The sequence below is a fragment of the Notamacropus eugenii genome, chromosome 2 (assembly GCF_028372415.1).
Source record: "Notamacropus eugenii isolate mMacEug1 chromosome 2, mMacEug1.pri_v2, whole genome shotgun sequence".
NCBI classification, from domain to species: domain Eukaryota; kingdom Metazoa; phylum Chordata; class Mammalia; order Diprotodontia; family Macropodidae; genus Notamacropus; species Notamacropus eugenii.
The window spans coordinates 358,919,040-358,937,858 of record NC_092873.1 but is presented as its reverse complement, the minus strand read 5'-3'; the positions used below and the strand labels follow the sequence as shown (position 1 = coordinate 358,937,858).

Genomic DNA, 18,819 nt, shown 5'->3' with positions numbered 1-18,819 from the left:
GAAACTCGACTTGGGCGGGGGGGTGCTTCCTACAGGACCTCCCCAGCTGGGCACCCTAGCATGAATTCTCTACTTTTTCCCACAACCAAAAGCTCAAACTTTCTGGACCTAAAGTTGCCGCTTTCATCCTTTTTGAAGGGGGTGTGGTCGCGGCGGGATGAGGTGGTGGTGACTGGCACAGGGTTTGGGGAGAGGTGAGAAAAGTACGGGAGGGTAATACCCATCCACCACCCCGCCCAGCCCTGCATTCCTCCGCCCCCGTTCCAGCCCCACTCCCTGCCGCCCCTGCTGCCCGCCCAGGAGGCCCTAACCTCCTGCTCCAAATATTCCAACCATCCCAGGGAGGGTGGGGCGCTGTGCTCCCGCCCCCCAACAGCCCACCACAGTCGCTGCCCCCCCTTTTTCGCGCGGTCCCCACCTTTTCTGGGGTAGGGCCAACCAATGGGCGGTTAGTCTCTGAGCTTGGGCTTGGGAGTTTACCGAGCCCCCGCCCCACTGCCCTGGCGGCTGGCCGCTTGCACTCGGACTCAGCTCAGATTTCCTCTCCTTTCCTCTCCACTCCTTTCCCTCTCTCTTTCCTTCTGCCCCTTCTTCCTCTTCGTCCTCGCAGCTTTCCACGTCCACTTCTCAGGGCCCCACGCGGCTGCGGGTAGCCATGGAAAACACACCGCTTCATATCATCGAGCAGCCCCTCGAGGAGTACCCTGAAGCTGGGGTCCCGGAGTCGTCCCCGTCCGGGGCGCCCGCGGAGGAGCTGTCTGGGGGCTCCGAGGAACTGATCAAACCGGACCAAGTGAATGGAGTGCTGGTCCTGAGCCTGCTGGACAAGATCATTGGAGCTGTCGACCACATCCAGCTGACCCAGACCCACCTGGAGGAAAGGCAGAGGGAGATGGAGGGGGCCGTGCAGAGCATCCAGGGCGAGCTGAGCAAGCTAGGCAAGGAACACGCCTACACGAACACCACGGTGAGCAACCTTCTCTTGAAGGTGCGCAAGGTCAACGACCACGTGAAGACCGTGAGGCGCAGCCTGGAGCGGCAGGCCGGCCAGATCAAGAAGCTCGAGGTCAACGAAGCGGAGCTGCTGCGGCGCCGGAACTTTAAGGTCCTGATCTACCAGGTGAGCGCGAGCCCGCGGACCCTTCCACCTCGTCCCCGCCATGCCCAGACCCCTGGGCCTTCCCAGACCCTGCCGCTGCAGACCCGAGAGCCCGGGAAAGGGAGAGGGAGTCCAGGGCTCCTCTCTGGCCGTCCCGAACCCCCTCTGCCCCGGAGCTCAGGTCATCCCTTCTTCCGGGTGTGTTCAGTCTGGGGAACGGCGTGTGTTGTTCCCAGCTCCCTGGGGGACCTAGCTCTCAGCGTTCTCCCCGCACGACCCTGACCACTCCAGACCGCAGGCGGCCGAATCGCCTCTATGTTGGGGGGGTCGGGAAAAGGGTGGGGTGGAGGGTCACCACTCCACACCTCCTGCTCCCCTCCTGGATACGAGGAGGAGGAGCCTCTGTTCCTTCCCGAAGGAAATTCCCAACTTCTGTCAAAAGATGAAGGTAGAAAACTTTTCAGGAAAACAAATGAGAGGGTGGCCGAGGGGAAGCCGCCCTGCTTAGGCTGGAGGGGTTTTGGGGAGGAAGGGCTGGGCCAAAGGGCTGGAGTGGCAGTGCCTGTAAGCAGACACTGGTTGGCCATTCCCTGAGACGGGGCCTCCAGCGGGCCTGGCCAGATATAGCTTGGTGATTCAGAGCTAAGGCATGCACCCGTGGGGCTCTTGCCAGAAGGCTGGCCCTCCTCATTCCCAGCCCGTTATTTTGCACCCCAATCTGATAGAATGGAGTCTCCCTCGAATCAGCACTCCCCTTCAATGACTCAGATGGGACAAGTGGCAGTGGCAAAAGATGGAGGACCCCTGGGGATCCTGGATTCTTAGTCTGGTATATCAGATTTTGAGAAACTTGGTAGCTTGCTGCTACACCCATTTGATTAGATAGGGTGAAGGACAGAGAACCATGGAACTGACTCCTGCAGGATCAGGAAAAGTTATTACAGAACTAATGGCGTTAGGGAAGGTGAAATTACCTGGGATCCCTGCAGTTTCTAGTGAATTATACCTATATTAAAACAAGGGGTTTGGGTGGGAAGGCATAATAGAAGCAGCTAAGCAGGCTCTTAGGTTTGGGGTCTTCTTTAATATCCCACTGGAGATCTCTGCCTCATTTTTTCCTTACTTAAGGGAGTAGAGAAAAGAGGAGATATGAACTTCAGTATCTCTCTACTGACATTAAATGGCCTATTCATATTAGCTGAGGAAGCCAAGATCAGTGGGTTTATAACTGTTCCAGATTCGTGGGGCCCTGGTTACATTGGCCTTTCAGTAATCCTGTAGTTACTGGCAGTGATCCAACCTTAATCTTAATCTGGGATCCTCACACTGTTTGGAGAGCTGGGGTCTTGAGGAAACATCTGAAATCTTTCTCCAGGTTGGGGAGAGAGAGGAAGAGAGGGACAGGCAAATGACTCAGCCCCACCCAGTCAGTGTCTGGGCCCCAGCAATTTGATTTGCCAGGGATTTCCCCTCCCTATAGGCACCCACTTAACAAAAAAAGGGGGGGGACCTGGTCTCCTCCTCTCCTAGAACCAGCTGGTGGAGAAGGTTTTCCTGTGACTATCTCCAATTAAAGTTCTGGTAGCTTCAGGGTGGGGTAGAGCACAGAGTGAGGAAGAGCTCAAAGAAAGAAAGCTTTGGGGGAAGAAATTGACATTTCTATTAAAGACTAAAAATTGAGGCATTTTAGGGAAAAGGGGGGGAAATAAAGGGGTCATTTCCCATCCCCAACCTACAACCAGCTAAATCTTCCCTTTTCCTCCAAATCATATAGTGCCACACAAGGTGGCACATTGTGTTGTAAGTACTTGGCCAATATTAGTTGAATAAATCAATGAAGTATTGCTGTTCAGTGGTGAAAGGGAGGCAAACAGGTTAAGTGACTTGTTCAGAGTCACAACTACTAAGTATATGAGGCTGGATTTGAACTCAGGTCTTCCTGACTCCAGGTTCAGTGCTTTATCCACTGGGCCACTTAACTGCCCATGAATATAATGTAGTATTAGCCCCATATAGTGCCCAGAGTCCCAAATACATGAAACAAAACTGGACCCCGAGATAAGCTGGCCTATTTTTTAAATGAAAATGCAGGAGGGAGGGGGAAGAGAGAGAAGCATGAGCATTTATTTGGTACCTACTATGTATCAGACACCATACTTAGTGGTTTTTTTGTTTTGTTTTACAAATATTACCTCATTTGATTCTTACAATAACCTTAGGAGGTACTTTTATTTTCTATATCTTACAGTTAGAGAAACTGAGGCAGAGGTTAAATGACTTGCCCAGGTCACACAACTAGTAAGTGTTCAAGGCCAGATTTCAACTTAGGTCTTTCTAACTTTAGACCCATTAATTACACAACTAGCTACCTCTATGAAGGGGAGTGGGGATACTTTATGAAGTATGTTGGGCAGCCGTATCAGTCTGTTTCCCTGTACTTCAGTTTATTTGAATGCTGCACCACCCATTCTCAGACTTAGAAAATAATGGGAACAATACCAAACTGGCACCTTGGAGAAAACTCCACCTTGGCGACTGAGTAGAGAGAGCAAAACATCCCCAGTACTTGTCGTTTGTTTCTCTCTCCTTCCCTAGGTGGGGACTAGGGGAGTTTGTTTCCCTGGGATGTTCAGCAAGTATTCTAGTTGAGGGAATACAGGAGGAAAAGCTTGGGGGGGTACACAGGCATACAGTGAGAGAGTAAGAGTACCCTATGCAGTTTGGCTTTGGGTCCAGGAAAAGAATGAGGGAAAAGTAGTGCCAAGACTTTCAGAAGACCTTACAGAGGTGAATAAAGTTCTCACTTTTTATTGCAAAACCCCAAGTCCAGGGACTAGGATGTTGGGCAGAGTATATAAGTATTTTGATGTAGGGTCTGGGGAAGGATTCATGGCCAAAACAGTCTCCCATCATGTGTATGTTGGAGTATTTTGGGGAAATGGGGGTTGTCTCTGTGGTCATCGTTCCAAAGATGGGCTATGTGATCATGACGTTGATCTCTTGTGGGATGTTATGCCATGGTATTCTATGTTTTAGTTAAAAAAGGGAGATAGGGGAAGCCCCAAACTGTTGGATCAAGCTTATAGGGATCTGGTCTCACCATTAACCAATCACCCTTCACCCAATTTCTTCAGGGGGGTGGTGGAGACTAGAGGGAAGTACTTTATTAAGGTGGCTCTTTCTAATTCAGTGTACCTCCCCGATCCATGCACCAAAGATTGGTGGCATTCCTTTGTATGCCACTTGCCCTTTCCCCTTTCCTGTCCTAACCCTCAAATCAAAAGTTAGCTTCCTGGTATCCAATTTGATCAGGTAACAGTTGGGAGAATGATAATTCATTTGATAAACTAATATTGCTGATTGCTAGTGGGCTAACTTCTAGGCAATTATTTAGATTGTATCCAGGTCTTTCTCAAGACTAAGAAGGGACTTCAATGGTGGGAATTTCTGTTACCCTGAGGGGAAGGGAGATATTTTTAAGAAGGCCTTTTCTCAATTACCCCTCAAACTACACCATATTTTCCATATTTAGGTTTTGTTTTGACCTAGATTTTTCTTATAAAAAATAAGGACTGGAAAGCACTTATGGGATTATGGCTCATGGGGATTAAAGAGGAGGAGATCTGGAGAGACCTGAGGGACCTGTGGGACTCTCCTCCCTAAAACTATAACTCAAACTACTGGTAGCTCCCCAGATACTTTGAGTTAGACTATCACCCAAAATCTGACTCTGAAGTATACACTTAGACAAGCCTCAAACCTTAGTTCAAAGTATAGCCCACTCTTAGTGCTACTTTTGAGAAGTTTTAGAGAATTTCATTTATTCTTTTCCCTTTCTTAATCCTAGGGGTTAAATACAGAAATATAGTTACAATCACCACCTGTCTTCCAAAGGCACTGATTTTTCTTGACCTTTGGAGGCAGAAGGGACCCAAGGAGAGATCTACTCATGGGGTAATCCTAGAGTGCTAGGGCCTGGGACCAAGGGACCTTGGTGAGCAACAAATCTAATCTCCTTCATTTTATAAACCAAGAGACTAAGGCTAAGAGAAGTTAAGAACTTTGACCAAAATCATACAGCTACTACGTGGCAGAGCCAGGATTTGGACCCAGGATGTCACAAGACAGCATCATGTATAGAAAGGAAGAGAGTTGGTATTTTTTAGGCAGTGTACCCCAGGGCCTTTTTAATGTGCTAACAATATGCAGACAAGCTGTTCAGGTTACTTCCAGTGACAGCAGGGTCTTCTTTTTCTGCTCTGGCCTTACCAAAAGCCCAGGGCTCCCCAAAGTTCTGAACTTATTGCCCTGCTTTTCTGTACCTCAGTGGTAACTGCTGTCAGAAGATAAGAGGAGTCTTTATTCTCCAAAGGATATACAAATTCATTCAGCAGATATTCAGTACTTACTATGTATAAGGCACTGTGATACACAACTGAGAACAAACATAAAGGAGGTTATGGAGGTGGAGTCTGTAAGACTTGATGGCTGATTATGGGGTAAAAGGAAAAGGAAGGCTAAATGATTCTAAGATTTTGAACCTGAGTGACTGATGGTGCCATCAACAAGGGAAAGGAAATTGGGAGGGGTGGCGACTTTGGAGGCTGAACACAGTCAGTCCCTGTGTGGTCTATATGCATACTGGAGGAGAAGGGGCTGATCTTGACTTTTAGGCAACAGAAACCCAGAAGCAGGCATCAGCTGAGCAAATGGCCATAGTTGATAGCTCACCATTGCTTTCATATAAATCAATCAAGGTAGTTGGCTGCCTCCACCATGATGGGAGAGCTAGTCTGTGGGACAGGGGGAACAGAGAAACCCTCCTTATATATGTGTCTCCCTTTCATTGCACATGAGTGGGAACACAGTCTTGGAGTTCACAACTAGACCTTTTGACTTTAGAAGTGAGGTTAAGGAAAGGAGCCTTCTGAATTCATCCACAAATCAATCTCAGATGTGAAATCAGCTGCTAGGTAGAAGGTTGTGTTGGCTCTTGTTTTCTGAGGCCTCACCAAAAATCTGTTTTACCTTCAGTCCTACCTATCCTCCTGCTCCCACCCTCTCTCTTTTAACTTTCTGGACAGGCTAGAACTTGCTTTTTTTTTTTTTTAATGGCTCCAGACATTATGATGTAGCAGCTCTTGCTAGAGTAGGTACTTCCCTCCACAACCTTTCTCTAGGGATAGCTCTGTGTTTTCAAAGTCTGACCCTCCTCCCAACTTCTTTTCTCTTAACGATATCCACCAAGAGTAACTCTCTCCTCCTCCCACCCCCTTTTTCCTCCAATTCTTCTGGAAACAGATATGATTTGTATAGAATTATTAAGCGGTATTGAGTGACCCTGGAAGGTGAGATGATGTGGATTGATTCTGTGTTCCTCCCAGGGGTTGGCCATCAGTATGAAGGAGCATTTGGGTGCAGGTCTAACTTTGGTGGGGTCTGTCTTCTGCTGACCTGTATCTCTTAGGCCATTCTGGTGTACCATTGCTCACTGTGGGATAAGGAGGCTGTGGAAGAGGGATGTGGCATTGACTGATTGATCTAATGGGGAGGGGCAGGATGTTTCTCTTCCTTATCCTCTCCCCTCTCCCCTCTCCTCTCTCCCCTCCTAGACATTACCCTCTGTTCTCCCTGCCTGAGGGTTTAATCATAGTCTGGATCAGCAGCTGTGCAGGGGCTGGGCATCCAGACTGGGAGGATGGCAAAGTTGTTTACTTGGTCTCTTTATCTTCTCCTCCCAGTGCTCCCTCGGCTGACTTTTCTCAACTGGCCCAATTCATGGTTCAGCAAAGGTGGGACATAAATGGAGCTCTTAAAGGAAGGGACTTGGGGGCTGGAATCCCACTCTTCCTTGAGCCTTCTCTTGCCTCCCCCCCCCCAAGCCTTTCGTTCTCCCTCATCTTCACCCTCAACCAGTTTCCCTCGTTCATAGTTTTGCCCCTGAGTCACTGCAAAGCTGTAGTTACGTCTTGTTCTCCAATGACTGTGTATGTTTGGGCAGGATATGGAGGATGAGATTGCTGCTAGGAGGAAGAATGACAGGGACAGAGGGAAGTGCTGGTGGAAGGAATCTGGGGAGGGGATGGTAGGGGAGGACATTGTGTTTGTGTGTGTATACATACAAAGTAGAGTCTATTTCGGAGTCCCCAGTTCACAGGTACCCTTTGCAATCTAGCTTCAGTACTATGTATCCCAACCCATCCTGGACCCAGGAGACATAATTTAAATTTGGTTTCCTCCTATTCCCGCTCTCCTACTTAGAATCTAACTCTGTTCTGCTTTAGTTTCTTGTCCCTACTCACCAGCTTCATCCCTGCATGCCACCCAGGATTTCTTCCTTTCAACACATTCTTCATCCACCCAACATCCCTTTTAAATCCCTTTTCCTCATCTTAGCCCGAGAAGAAGCCGAAAACATCCTCTGAGCACTTCACACCCAAGATTGTGCCCTTTGACCTTCTGCCTGAGACTGTGCCCTTTGACCTGTTGCCTGAGACAATTCCTGAGCATCCACCCTTTGACCTGGCACCCAGGACAGTGCCCTATTATCCACAGTCTGGGCCCCCAACTAACCCTGAGGAGCTGAGAGAAGCAGAGGGTATTTAAAGTGTCTGGGATCACATGGTACCCTGATCATTGAGAGACATCTTCCCCTTAAGTGCTTAGTGGTGGTCAGTATAGAAAGGGACAATATGGGCCCTGGCCAGGACCTCTAACAACTGATGTGTGCAGTGAAAATTTGTAGTGTAGCAAGGTATGGGCAAAAAAGGGGAGGGGTGTGTTTTGTGTGTATGTGTGTGTGTGTGTGTATGTCTAGTTGAGGTGTTCTACCCTCCTGTTTTGCTGTTTTGGGATTGAAAGGAAGAAGGGTCTATCCCATCTTCCAATTTTAGGATTCTAGCAGGACTCCTCAAAGCAGACTGCGTGTCTGAGCTATATCTCCCCCACCCTACCCCACCAATCCCTAGTTCATGTAATTTGACTGTTAAATAATGAGTCTGTGGTTCCCATTTCTGCACAGAATACTTCTCCTTCAGCTCCCTTCCTGCCTTTCCTTCCTAGGGAATACTTTAGCCAAAAGCAGCTAGGGGTGTCTGAGGGGAGTAGGAGGAGCATTATCTGGAGGCCTCCTCAAAAAGGCTCCACACCTCCTTTTCCAGCTGGGGAGAATGTTTGCATTTATTTTTTTCCACTTTAAAAAATAAAATATTTTTTCAAAGAGATTCTTTGTGTTTGCCAGATCCTCCTCTGGGCGGGGTGCCCAAGAGCTGCCAACCCAAGAGAAGCCAGGAGAAGGAGGATAATACGGTGGCTCAATAAGGTTTTAGCCTCCTTTTCTCTCCAGGGTAGGGAAGGAAAGATTCTTCTAGAGTTAATGTCTCTAACTCCTTTGACTTATCAAGCAAGAATTGAAGTCCTAGAGATTTTGTTTTGCTTATCACCCTTTCCCTAATTCCTCCACACATATACCTTCATCCTCACAATCTTTAAGCTTCCTGTCTTCTTATATATACTCTAATATATACCTCACAGATTTGATAAGCTTCTTCCCAGAGTGTTCTCTGGGAAAACAGAGGGTGGAGATTGCCTAAGCTCAGAAGAAACTCATACTTAGGGCCTCATGATGATTATACTTTCTTTTCCCTGAAATTTCTTCATTCTTCAACAGAGATTCTCATACAGAAATGGGAAATCTTAAAGGAAAGGGCTTGGGGGCCAGGGTATCCCATCACGTGGCTCTTCTGACTTATGGGTGGAATTAACAGAGGCAAGACCCTTCACCTCTGTCCAACACAGGGTTGGTAGGGAACCCTGGTGATTGTTGGTGGGGATGAGGGGCAGAACTATGTGTGCATATGCTCAGACTTTGGACATTAAAAGAAATTCTGGAAACCAAGTTTGATGCCAATGGTGGTTTTGTTAAACAGAACTGTTAAAACTGAGCAAGGCATAGTTTTGCTCATGAGCTTTGCCAGGGAAATAGGGTAAAGAGTGGTGGGGCCTGTGGTCCCAGAGTGGGGGAAGAGTCTGTTAAACTATGTGGCTACTATTAAAGCAAATTATGATACCTTTAGAGACTGGGCTCCAGGGCTGAGAGTCACAGGGAACCAGGACTAGAAGGTGAGGTGGAAAATGAGGGGGTTAAACTTTAAGGGTCTTCCAACTGTGACATCCTTAGGCATTTTATGATTCTACAAAAAGAATCATCTCAATGAGGGAGAATTTGGAGTCTCATTGGAGTACTCTTCAAAGAGGGCCTGCTGATTAGGGTATCTTCCCCAGAGCCAATACAAGTCCCACCTCCCCAATGCCAGGACACAAGGAAGATGACCCAGGAACTCAGACCATAGATATTCTCCCCTACCTCTCACCCCAACCCCCACCTTAGGAGTCTACAGATTCCAGGTATCTCTTCAGATTGGGAGAGCCAAACCCCTTCCCCAAACCAAACAATATTTTCTCCTTTCCTTTTTCCATTACAAGTCCACATCCTAACTCATTTCCCTTACCCTTCACTGGTGGACACAGACTCAAGTGTCCTTTACTCTGGTTTGAGAGATCCCCAGAGGCCAGACTACCAGGAGCTGTGAATAAGGAGAGAGTTCATAAGACCTCTCCCATCCCCTACCCCAGCTCACTGCCCTAAATTCTTCCTGGAAATTCATAGTCCAGGAAAATGAGCCAACTCAGCTTTGGGGGTTGGGGTGGAGCAGTGGGGAGGACCAGTGATGCTGAAGGGGGGTGGGGGGCAGGGCAGAGACACAATGCTGGTCTGTTTCCCAGCTGCTGCAGCAGTTTCCTGACTCTTCTAGCAGCCCTTTGTCTTTCTCTGGCATTCCCTGCCTTACCCCTCCCCAGCTCCCGAGCTCAGTGCAGGGAAAAGTCTTCTCTAAGATGGTTCCTCTTGCACTATCTTGCCCAGGAATGGAAGTATAAATGTGCTAGTGGGGAGGAAATGGATGGTTAAAATGATGGAAGCTGGAACTTAAAAAGAACTGAAAGAGGCTGAGCACAATTGAATTCCCATTCCCAGATATCCTAAGTAAAAGGGCTAGAACGTGGCAAGAGCAAAAAAATCAGACACGCTCCCAGATAAGGAAGGGGCTTGTAGGAAAAAGATTAGGGTATCTCAGCACTGGAGAAATCACCTCTTATTAACTACAAATGAGGAGGAAGAGGTAGAGGAATGAAGAGAATTATCCAGGAAACCTCTGAAGTTTCCCAGCCAGGTGTAGGGGCTAGGATACTACAAGTCCCAGCATCCCTTGTACACTGGTCACATTTTCCACTGGGAGTTGTAGTTTCGAAAAAGGGAGCTAAAGGGTGCTTCAGAGTTCCGGGGACTTGGGGGTGGGGAAGGTTGCCTAGCCTGGAAGAAAAGGTGTGGCTCTCCCTTTGTCCTAGCTAATGATGTTGACAGGGAAGGAAGGAAGTTAGGAGGAGGGGGTGTTCCTAACTTTTTATATAAACCAGGAAACCAGAGGATATGCAAGGGTGGGAGAAAAAAAGAGGAAGAGAATCTTTGTTGCAGGTGGTGGGTGTTGTGGAGACATCAGGCTCTGTGTGTGTGTGTGTGTGTGTCAGTGTGTCACTCATATTCTCACACAGGAGCAAATGTCTGTCACTTACTTTCACCACCATCCCTTGCCTTGCAAGGTAATTATTTCCAGCCTGGCTGACTTCCCAATTGTTTTGACACAGTTGACACAATAAATGCCTCCCGCTTTTTCTACTGCAGGCAGAGATTACAGAGCAAGGGGAATCCCTCTGTAAAAACCAACTTCCACTCACCCCTAAAGTGAAGAATTCCTGGACTAAAAGAGGGATGAAGTGGAGAGGAGAGAATCCCTGGACTCCCTACTTCCCTGATTCCCTCTTAGCTCAGTCTCTGCCTCCTTCCATGCCCTTACATCTGAAGTGTGTGGGGATGTTTTGAATCCAGGGAAAGGATGACCATGACTATCCATCTACCCATAAATATGAGTTTGTTCCTGGGGAGGTAGAAAGGGGGAACTTTGATGTCTGTAGGGCAGAGGTGGGGGAAAGGCAGTCTTTGGATTCTGTTCCAGACAAACTTGAAAAACAAAACAACTAGAAAGTTAAACAATTCTCTGACTTCCATGAATAGGCAAGGGGGAATAGGAAGCAGACAGTGGACCAAGAGGGGAGGGAGGTAAGAGAAGAATGGAGAGGGAAATATGTATTTGGCTCACAGCCACTCTTCTATAGTCTCTTTTTCACAGGAGGGAATAACCCTGGCTATAGAGAAGTCAATAATATAACCTGGGAAAGGACATTAGCCCCAGCCATGACTTCTAACTTCCTTCCTCACCCCCATCCTAGGCAAGTATGAACACACTCTTTATGCCCTTTCCCCTTAGCTCTGGAAACTGGCTCTGGAGTGATAAGGAATTTGGGAGATTCTAGAGGGGATGAATGGGATCCTGGACCCTTATTACCACAGCCTCAGTCCTCATCTTGCCCCACATCATGGTGGTACTAGACTTGCAGTCAGAAAGATGTAGGTGTTTAGCTTCTGCAAGATGGAAATTGTCATGAGACTCAAATGAGATAATGTAGGCAAAGCACTTTGCAAACTTCAAAAGTGTGGAAACATTACTACCACGATGACTCTTTAAATTGACTGTTCAAATCTATGTGCTGCTGTGACCACCAGAGGGCACCCTCCCTCCTTTGCAGGTCTAGTTATGGTCACTGGCTTAGGAGATACCAAGAGAATAAGGAGAATAAGGAGGGCAGGATTAGACCTTGTCCTGGGGTCTGTGGCTATAGCCCCCTGACCATCCTGGTTATTATCCTTCCCCAGATGCTTACAGAATAATATATCCCAACTCCTTTGGACTTCTTCTGTAGCCTCTCAGAACTCTTTGTATCCCCTGCCCAGGTGCCCTGCTTCCCTCTCCCTCTGCAGGCCCCCCTCTCTTGCTGTGGTATTTCTTTAATCATCTTTCCATCCATTCTGTTCCATATTCTCCACACTATAGCCTCCCCCAGCTTCAACCTAGAAACCACACCCAGAATGAACGAATGAAAGCATGCATTAAGTGCTTACTGTGTACTAAGCAGTTGGGATACAAATAGAAAAAACAAGATAGTCCCTGCTTTCAAGGAGTTTCACATCCTAACATAAAAGGTTTCAGCTGCAAATCAGATAGAAAGGTCCAGTTGTCCTTAGGGTACAACAGCAAAGCAGGTGGTAGTCTATCTTCTTTCATGTCTTTTCTACTGATAAAATCTTGAAACAGCTCCAGGCCCACAAATGGTAGAGAATCTTGAAAGCATCTGGGAGGTGGCACCCAAAAAGGAGAATGCTATTTCTACCTGTATTCAGAAGTGTGGAACTTCGAGGAAAAAGGATTTCAGTTCCCGTCTTCTGATGTCATGGTCTTCGAAAATGAAGTACGAACACAACAGCAGCAACTGATAAAATATCCTTTTATGATGTCAAGCATTTGTCAGTGCCAAGGACTTTGGTGGCAAGAACTTTCCTGATCTTCCCTAGCTATGGCTGCTGAAGAAGCAAAGCTATGGCACCCACAGAAGTTGATACCAGGCTTGCTTTCTAGGGGGATGGCTCCAGGGGCCAGGCTGGAAATCTTGTGAGTGATAACCAATGAGCTGCCACTCCCAGGGCTCTTGAGCTTAGACATACACATTGGTAGCAATTGTCCAACAGTTCAGTGGTGAGAAAGGTAGGCCCCTTCTCTACAGTGATTGCTGTGAAGGCTGGCCAGTAGTCTGGGAGGCACTGCTAATAATTGGGTTCATAGTCCTGAGCTATCTCAGAAACACAATTTTTCTATGCACACTGAGCTCTGATTTCTCTTTTCTTTCCTGAATCATTTTTTGTGTTCTTCCACCAGGACGAAGTGAAACTACCAGCCAAACTGAGCATCAGCAAGTCTCTGAAGGAGTCTGAGCTGCTGCCAAAAAAGGAAGGTGATGAGCTGGGTGAGCAGGAAGAGAAGCCTGAAGATGATGCTACCCTGGAACTGTCCTCTGATGAGGCAGTAGAAATCGAGGAAATCATCAAGGAGTCCAGAGCTGAACGCATCAAGAAAAGTGGCCTTCGGCGAATGGATGACCTCAAGAAAGCCTTCTCCAAGGAGAAAATGGAGAAGACGAAGGTGCGAACCAGGGAGAACCTGGAAAATACCCGACTGAAGACCAAAGAAAACCTGGAGAAGACAAGGCACAATCTGGAGAAGAGAATGAATAAGCTGGGCACAAGGATTGTGACAGCTGAGCGTCGTGAGAAGATGAAGACATCCCGGGACAAGCTGCGCAAGTCCTTCACCCCTGACCATGTGGTCTATGCCCGCTCCAAGACCAGTGTCTACAAGGTGCCCCCTTTCACCTTTCATGTCAAGAAGATCCGAGAGGGTGAAGTCGAGTCTGTGGAGGCCACAGAAATGATGGAGGTTGGAGGTGAAGAGGATGGAGTTGAAGATGATGGTGGTGAGGGTACCGACCTCCTGAGAAGGAGCAGTCCTGACATGCACACCCTGCTGGAAATCACTGAGCAATCAGATTCTGTGCTAGTGGACAAGAGTGATAGCGACTGAGCTGGACAGAGAGAGGGAAAAGAAGAGCCATGCTCTCTGGAGGCTCTGGGGATGGGGAAGTGGGAGGAAGCCTACGCCACTCTCCCATCCCCAGATCCTTTCTTATTTTGAACTCTCTCTGTCTCTGTCTCATTCTGTCTGTCTGTCTCTCTGCCCCAAGCTGGGGCATTGGCTAAGAGTTTTATAAATTCAAAGTATATCATTAAGAATTCACCCCTTTCCCCTCCATTTTCCTGCCTTTTTTAGGAGGAAAGGAGACTTTGGCAGAACGTGCCACTATGATATTTTTAGTGGTAGAAAGAAAAAAAAGGCATCAATCATTTTCCAATTATCCAGTTTGGGGTCTGCCAGAAGAAGTTGCTTCCATTTCCATTATTTGGGGGGATGTTACAGTCCCCTTTCACTTCCCCATCCCAGCTCTCATTCCTGCCTATTTAGTCTCCCTAAAGTTATCCTGTAAACATGCCCCTAAACCCTGTCTTTTGGGGATTTAAGCCATATCTATCCCTAGAGGAAATGGAGGTCTTTTTCTGAAAGAACAGGAAAGCAGTTTGGAGCTCGGAGCAGTGGAGTATGGAGCAAACAAGGCCATGATAATTGTGTGGGGTAGGGTTTGAGGAGGGGGAGCGGAGGTCCAGGCCAGGTCAAATCCTGATCTAGGTCTTAGCATAAAAGGGCTGGAGCCTGAAGAGACATATACATCTACATGTACACACCCGTGCAGGCACGTACACACATGGCTGTGTGGGAAGATGGATAACTGGAAGGTGGGGCCAAGGGGAAGGGGGAGGAAAGATGCCCCTCCCTAGCAGCATAGAGAACAAACTAGGCATCCAGCCAGTGTTCCCAAGAGTACAGCAGATCCATTGCCAGCTGCAGGAGGAAGGGCTGAGAAGAGGCAAGTCCCAAGCTAAAAGCCTGGCTTGGGTACAAGATTTGAGACAAGCTCTCTGCCTTGGTTAACCCGCTGTGATAGTGCCCACCTAACAATGTCAGGAGAGCTCTGCCAAACTTTACCCCTCAGCTGGATAGTATGACCCAGGGCTTGCCCCATTTCTTGTTGCCCAGCTGTGTTTGGATCAGTGAAATGGAAAGTTGTAGGGATGGAAAACTGTGACTAGCTAGGGTTTTGGAGGTAGTTGGGGCAAAAGTCCCCATGACAGAAAGAGACAAATGGAATGTGTGTGTGTTGCCAATAAGGACAGATAGAAAAGAAACAAGGATAGGGGATCTTATTTATACCCTATCCCAAGTTTATTTGTGGCGCTGTCTGGCAGTTTGCTTTGTGCTCCCCTCCCCCCACTCCCTCAAATTAGACACAATTCTGGCCTTGCTTTAGCTTTGTTTCCCCTGCTCCAGGGGCTTCCTCCACTGTATCTTTGGGGGTGGGGTGGGATAACGTCTGCAGTTGGCAGGACACGATCTCTGCTAACTTCTGACCATGTTCCCTTCAGTATCCCTCAGTGCCAACCCCATGCCCTTAGCCCAATTTCCCCCCTGGGGATATAAATTGCCACGGCAGCTTAAGCCCCAATGAGGCATCTTCAACTCTACACTCTAATCGAAGCCTACAACTGGGGGCTTTGTCCTTCTACGCCTAATACCCACCTCTCCCTTTCCTGCTCCCTCATTCTTCCAGAAGCTACCTTGCTTTATGATTATTTTATACTGTAGAACTGCATTCAGCTGTTTTCAACCAAGGGTGGGGGTGGGGGTGGGGCTGTTTCTGAGAAAGGAGCTTAGGGACACAAACCTCTTTTATACATGCTTTGCTTTTTTTTTTTTTTTCCTTTTGCTCCCTTCGTCCTCTGAAGATATGAAGAAATAGCTGATGGAGGATGGGGTGTGGGTGGGGCCCAGGGTCCCTTGGTGCTGATGGGCGGGTGGGGGCCAGGCTTTCAGAGGAATGGGAGGGGGGAGGGAGATGCAGAGCTATGAGGCCACTTCTCTTGGGCTCCAGGGCTTGTAGTCTCTTGTGACTGCATCCTGGTAATCAGCCTGACCAATAAACCTGCTTTTCTAAAAAGATATGTGTTGGATTGTACTTCTCCAGGGGAGGTGGAATAGCCATATTTCTCCATCTTCATTCCCCCTCCTCTTCCCCTGTATCCCAGAAATTATGCACTTGGATTCAGTCCACTGTAGCCAGGACCCTACAGCTACACTCTACTTAGTCTGAGAATTAGGAGGAATGTGGTGGGGAAAATGGGGGAGGAACAGATCTGAAGGCAAAGGAAATAGTACTGCATCTGTAGTGAGAGGACCCAGATTTAAATCCTAGCTCTGACACCATTCATGTGACCTTGGGCAAATCATTTCCCCAGGGCCTGTTTCTTCATCTATAAAACCTGGAGTTCAGTCTAGCTAGCCTCTAAAGCCCCTTCTACTTCTAATTCCCCTATGGAACTGGATGTAGTTGGGAAAGAGTCCAGGAGTTTTTTACAAGCAGTTTGTCTCCTATTGCATATAGCCTGAACTCTTCCTTACCTGGCCAGACCCCAAGCCCTATCCCTCTTCTCTTCTCTCCTACTTGTTTGCCACCCTTCCCCCCAGACCTCATATCCCAACACACATAGGCACACAATAAGGAGATGCAAACAGAGAAAGAAGACCATTTTTGGTCAGAGAAATCTAGAGCTTAAGTCAGCTTCCCAGTCCCCTGGGAGGAGTGGGAAATGAACCTGACCTGAAGCCATCTCACCCAGCAAGCTGGGCATCCTAAGAATTCTGTTTATTTTTGGACTACGAGCCAAATTTGCAGCTACAAGAAGAGAGCAACAAGGCCTTGATCCCAGTTGAGGAGAGGAGGTAGGTAATCCGAGGGACAACTGAGAGATCTTAACAGGAGTGGTTTTATAAAGCTGTATTCATTCCTATATCTTCCAAGTGCCATACCTCCCCACCCATAAGAGTCAGACTCACTACTCTCCTTAATCTACACCATTTTTATCACCTAATGCCTTTCCCTAACCAAGTTCAGCTCCAGCTTTCTACTCCAGGCAAACTGTCATTCTGTTTCCTCCCATCTAGTTTCCTCCTGCCCAAAGTCTTTGTCAAGACTAAAAGACTGTGTGATACAGTGGAAAGGATGGTAGACTTGGAATCTAAGGATGAGAGTTCAAGTACCAACTCTGAGGCTTATTATGTGACCTTTAGTGGATGCTTTATCCTGTGGGGACTTGAATTTCCTTACCGGCTAAATGATTATCTAGTTTGTACCAGATGATCTCAGAGGTTCCTTCCAGCCCTAAAACAATAATCCAAAGAAATTCAAAATAGTCTATTTGTCCACGTTGCTCTGTAAAGTGCCAGACCTTCTTCCTTCATGTATCTCTCAGATTCAGATCCTAATTCTCAACTGTAACAGGTAGGGGCAAAGCTGGCCTTATGTATAATAAGTAAAATAGATAGCTGATCAGATAATGGAATCTGAGGGCACCTCAAGTCTCTATGGCCCTAACATTTTCTCTACCATTTTTGTCATGCCTTCTTTTCCTACTAAGGCAGAAATTTCCATCATTTCTACCAACTTACCTCTCCAAGTTAGACAACAAAGGTGTGTATGTGTGTCTGTGTGTGTGTGTAGGAATACATATATAATATATGCATTGTTAACAGGATTTTTACTGAACCAGCTTCTAACCTGAGAATGCTCAGTGCCGAACAAAACAGGCCTAGAGATGGGAATACCAGTAATCAAGAAATTTAATTAATCAGTTGCAGAGTGAGGAATGTTCTTAGCACAAGTTATATAATTAAATCACAATTTCAGATGGAGACAGGGAAGGTGGATTACAAACAATCACTTAGTGATTCCCTCAAGAAACCCATAAGTCCCACAATACAACAAGAGTCAAGTCTTTGAGAGTTGTGACCATTTCCCCTAAAGTACAGAACCAGAGTTCTGTAATGGGAACAGAGTCTACAGTCTTTGATTTGCTTCACTTCAGACACACAAGCAGAAGGATGCCAGTGATCGGGAGCCTTGTCAAGGTTTAATTGATCCGTTCAAGATGCATTGTGAGTCTGACTCACAAACTGGAAAAGGCAACTCTGCAAAATCTAATCTATTAGTATATTCATTACCCATGTCACATTATAAGAATTTTTAATTCCTCAGCATATATTATAGTCTCCTAGAGTTTAGAAGAACATTAGACATCTAGTTCAACTCTCATTTTACAAAGAAGTAAGAGATGGAGAAGGGATAGAGTGATTTACCCAAAGACCTAGGTAGTGATAAAGCTGAAATACGAATGCAGGTCAAATCTCCCTTCAAATTTAAGACCCTCTATTATACCATACGACCTGTGCTGAAGTTCTCATTATTTGCGTGACCTTGAACAAGTCTCAACATTTCTGGATCTTAGTGTTTTTATCTATAAAATAAGGGAGTGGTTTCTTCCAGATCTAGCCTTAACAACAACAACAAAATAAATTGCTAAACTGGGCCTGTGAATTGAAGAGGGCTGAGCCTCTCATTCTTCAACACTTTAGAACAGATTAGTCAGATTGGCTAGGTGATACCTCCAAAGTGCTTGCAGATAGACCCTAAAGGAATAACATGAGTGATGATAAATTTTGTTATTTCAGGGTGGCAGGGAGTAGGGATGTGAGGTAGTAGGCTTATGGCAATGGAGTCAGGCAGGAAAGGTAGGGCTAATCCTATAGTGGAGACAGAACAGGCAAATTTAATCATCAAAAAAAGTTTTATTTCCTTTTGTAAAATAAAAGGGTTGGCAGATTCATTTTGAGGTCTTTTCTGGCTCTTAAGACCCATGAGGATGTGATGGATTTTACAGGATGATATAACTGAATTTTTTTTTAATTTTGAGGGTTTTTTTGAATTTTGAAATTTTTGAAAATTTGAATTTTGAGTTGTGTTTTTGGTTCTCCTGGTACTTAATAGTCCTGTAGCCTTGAGCAAGTCTTCTCTAGTTTTTAGTTTCAATAGCCCAGATGTGTTATTTATTTGTGTTAATCAAGAAGCAGCCCAGCTTAGTGGATGCTTACTAACCTACTGAATCTTGTTGACCTGGGTTCAAGTCCAACAAGAGAACTGTGGTGTGACCCTAGGCAAGTCACTTAATCTCTCAATGGAGTTAAGGCAACTCTCATAATATAAATTATAGC

General features: G+C 46.7%; 1 protein-coding gene across 1 annotated transcript; it reads left to right on the top strand.

Annotated features, from left to right (window-relative positions):
* Nucleotides 1–358: 358 nt before the first annotated feature.
* On the top strand, nucleotides 359–15,712 carry CAVIN1 (caveolae associated protein 1). Its single transcript, XM_072646526.1, has 2 exons — nucleotides 359–1,120; nucleotides 12,985–15,712. Exons 1-2 carry the CDS (start codon nucleotides 656–658, stop codon nucleotides 13,684–13,686), a joined length of 1,167 nt encoding a protein of 388 aa, XP_072502627.1. The 5' UTR covers nucleotides 359–655; the 3' UTR covers nucleotides 13,687–15,712.
* Nucleotides 15,713–18,819: the final 3,107 nt, after the last annotated feature.

Excerpts from the sequence above, each read along its gene's own strand:
- CAVIN1 (XM_072646526.1), top strand. The coding sequence starts at position 656 with ATGGAAAACACACCGCTTCATATCATCGAGCAGCCCCTCGAGGAGTAC. Across the intron at positions 1,121-12,984 it reads TTAAGGTCCTGATCTACCAG|GACGAAGTGAAACTACCAGC; the intron begins GTGAGCGCGAGC and ends TTCTTCCACCAG.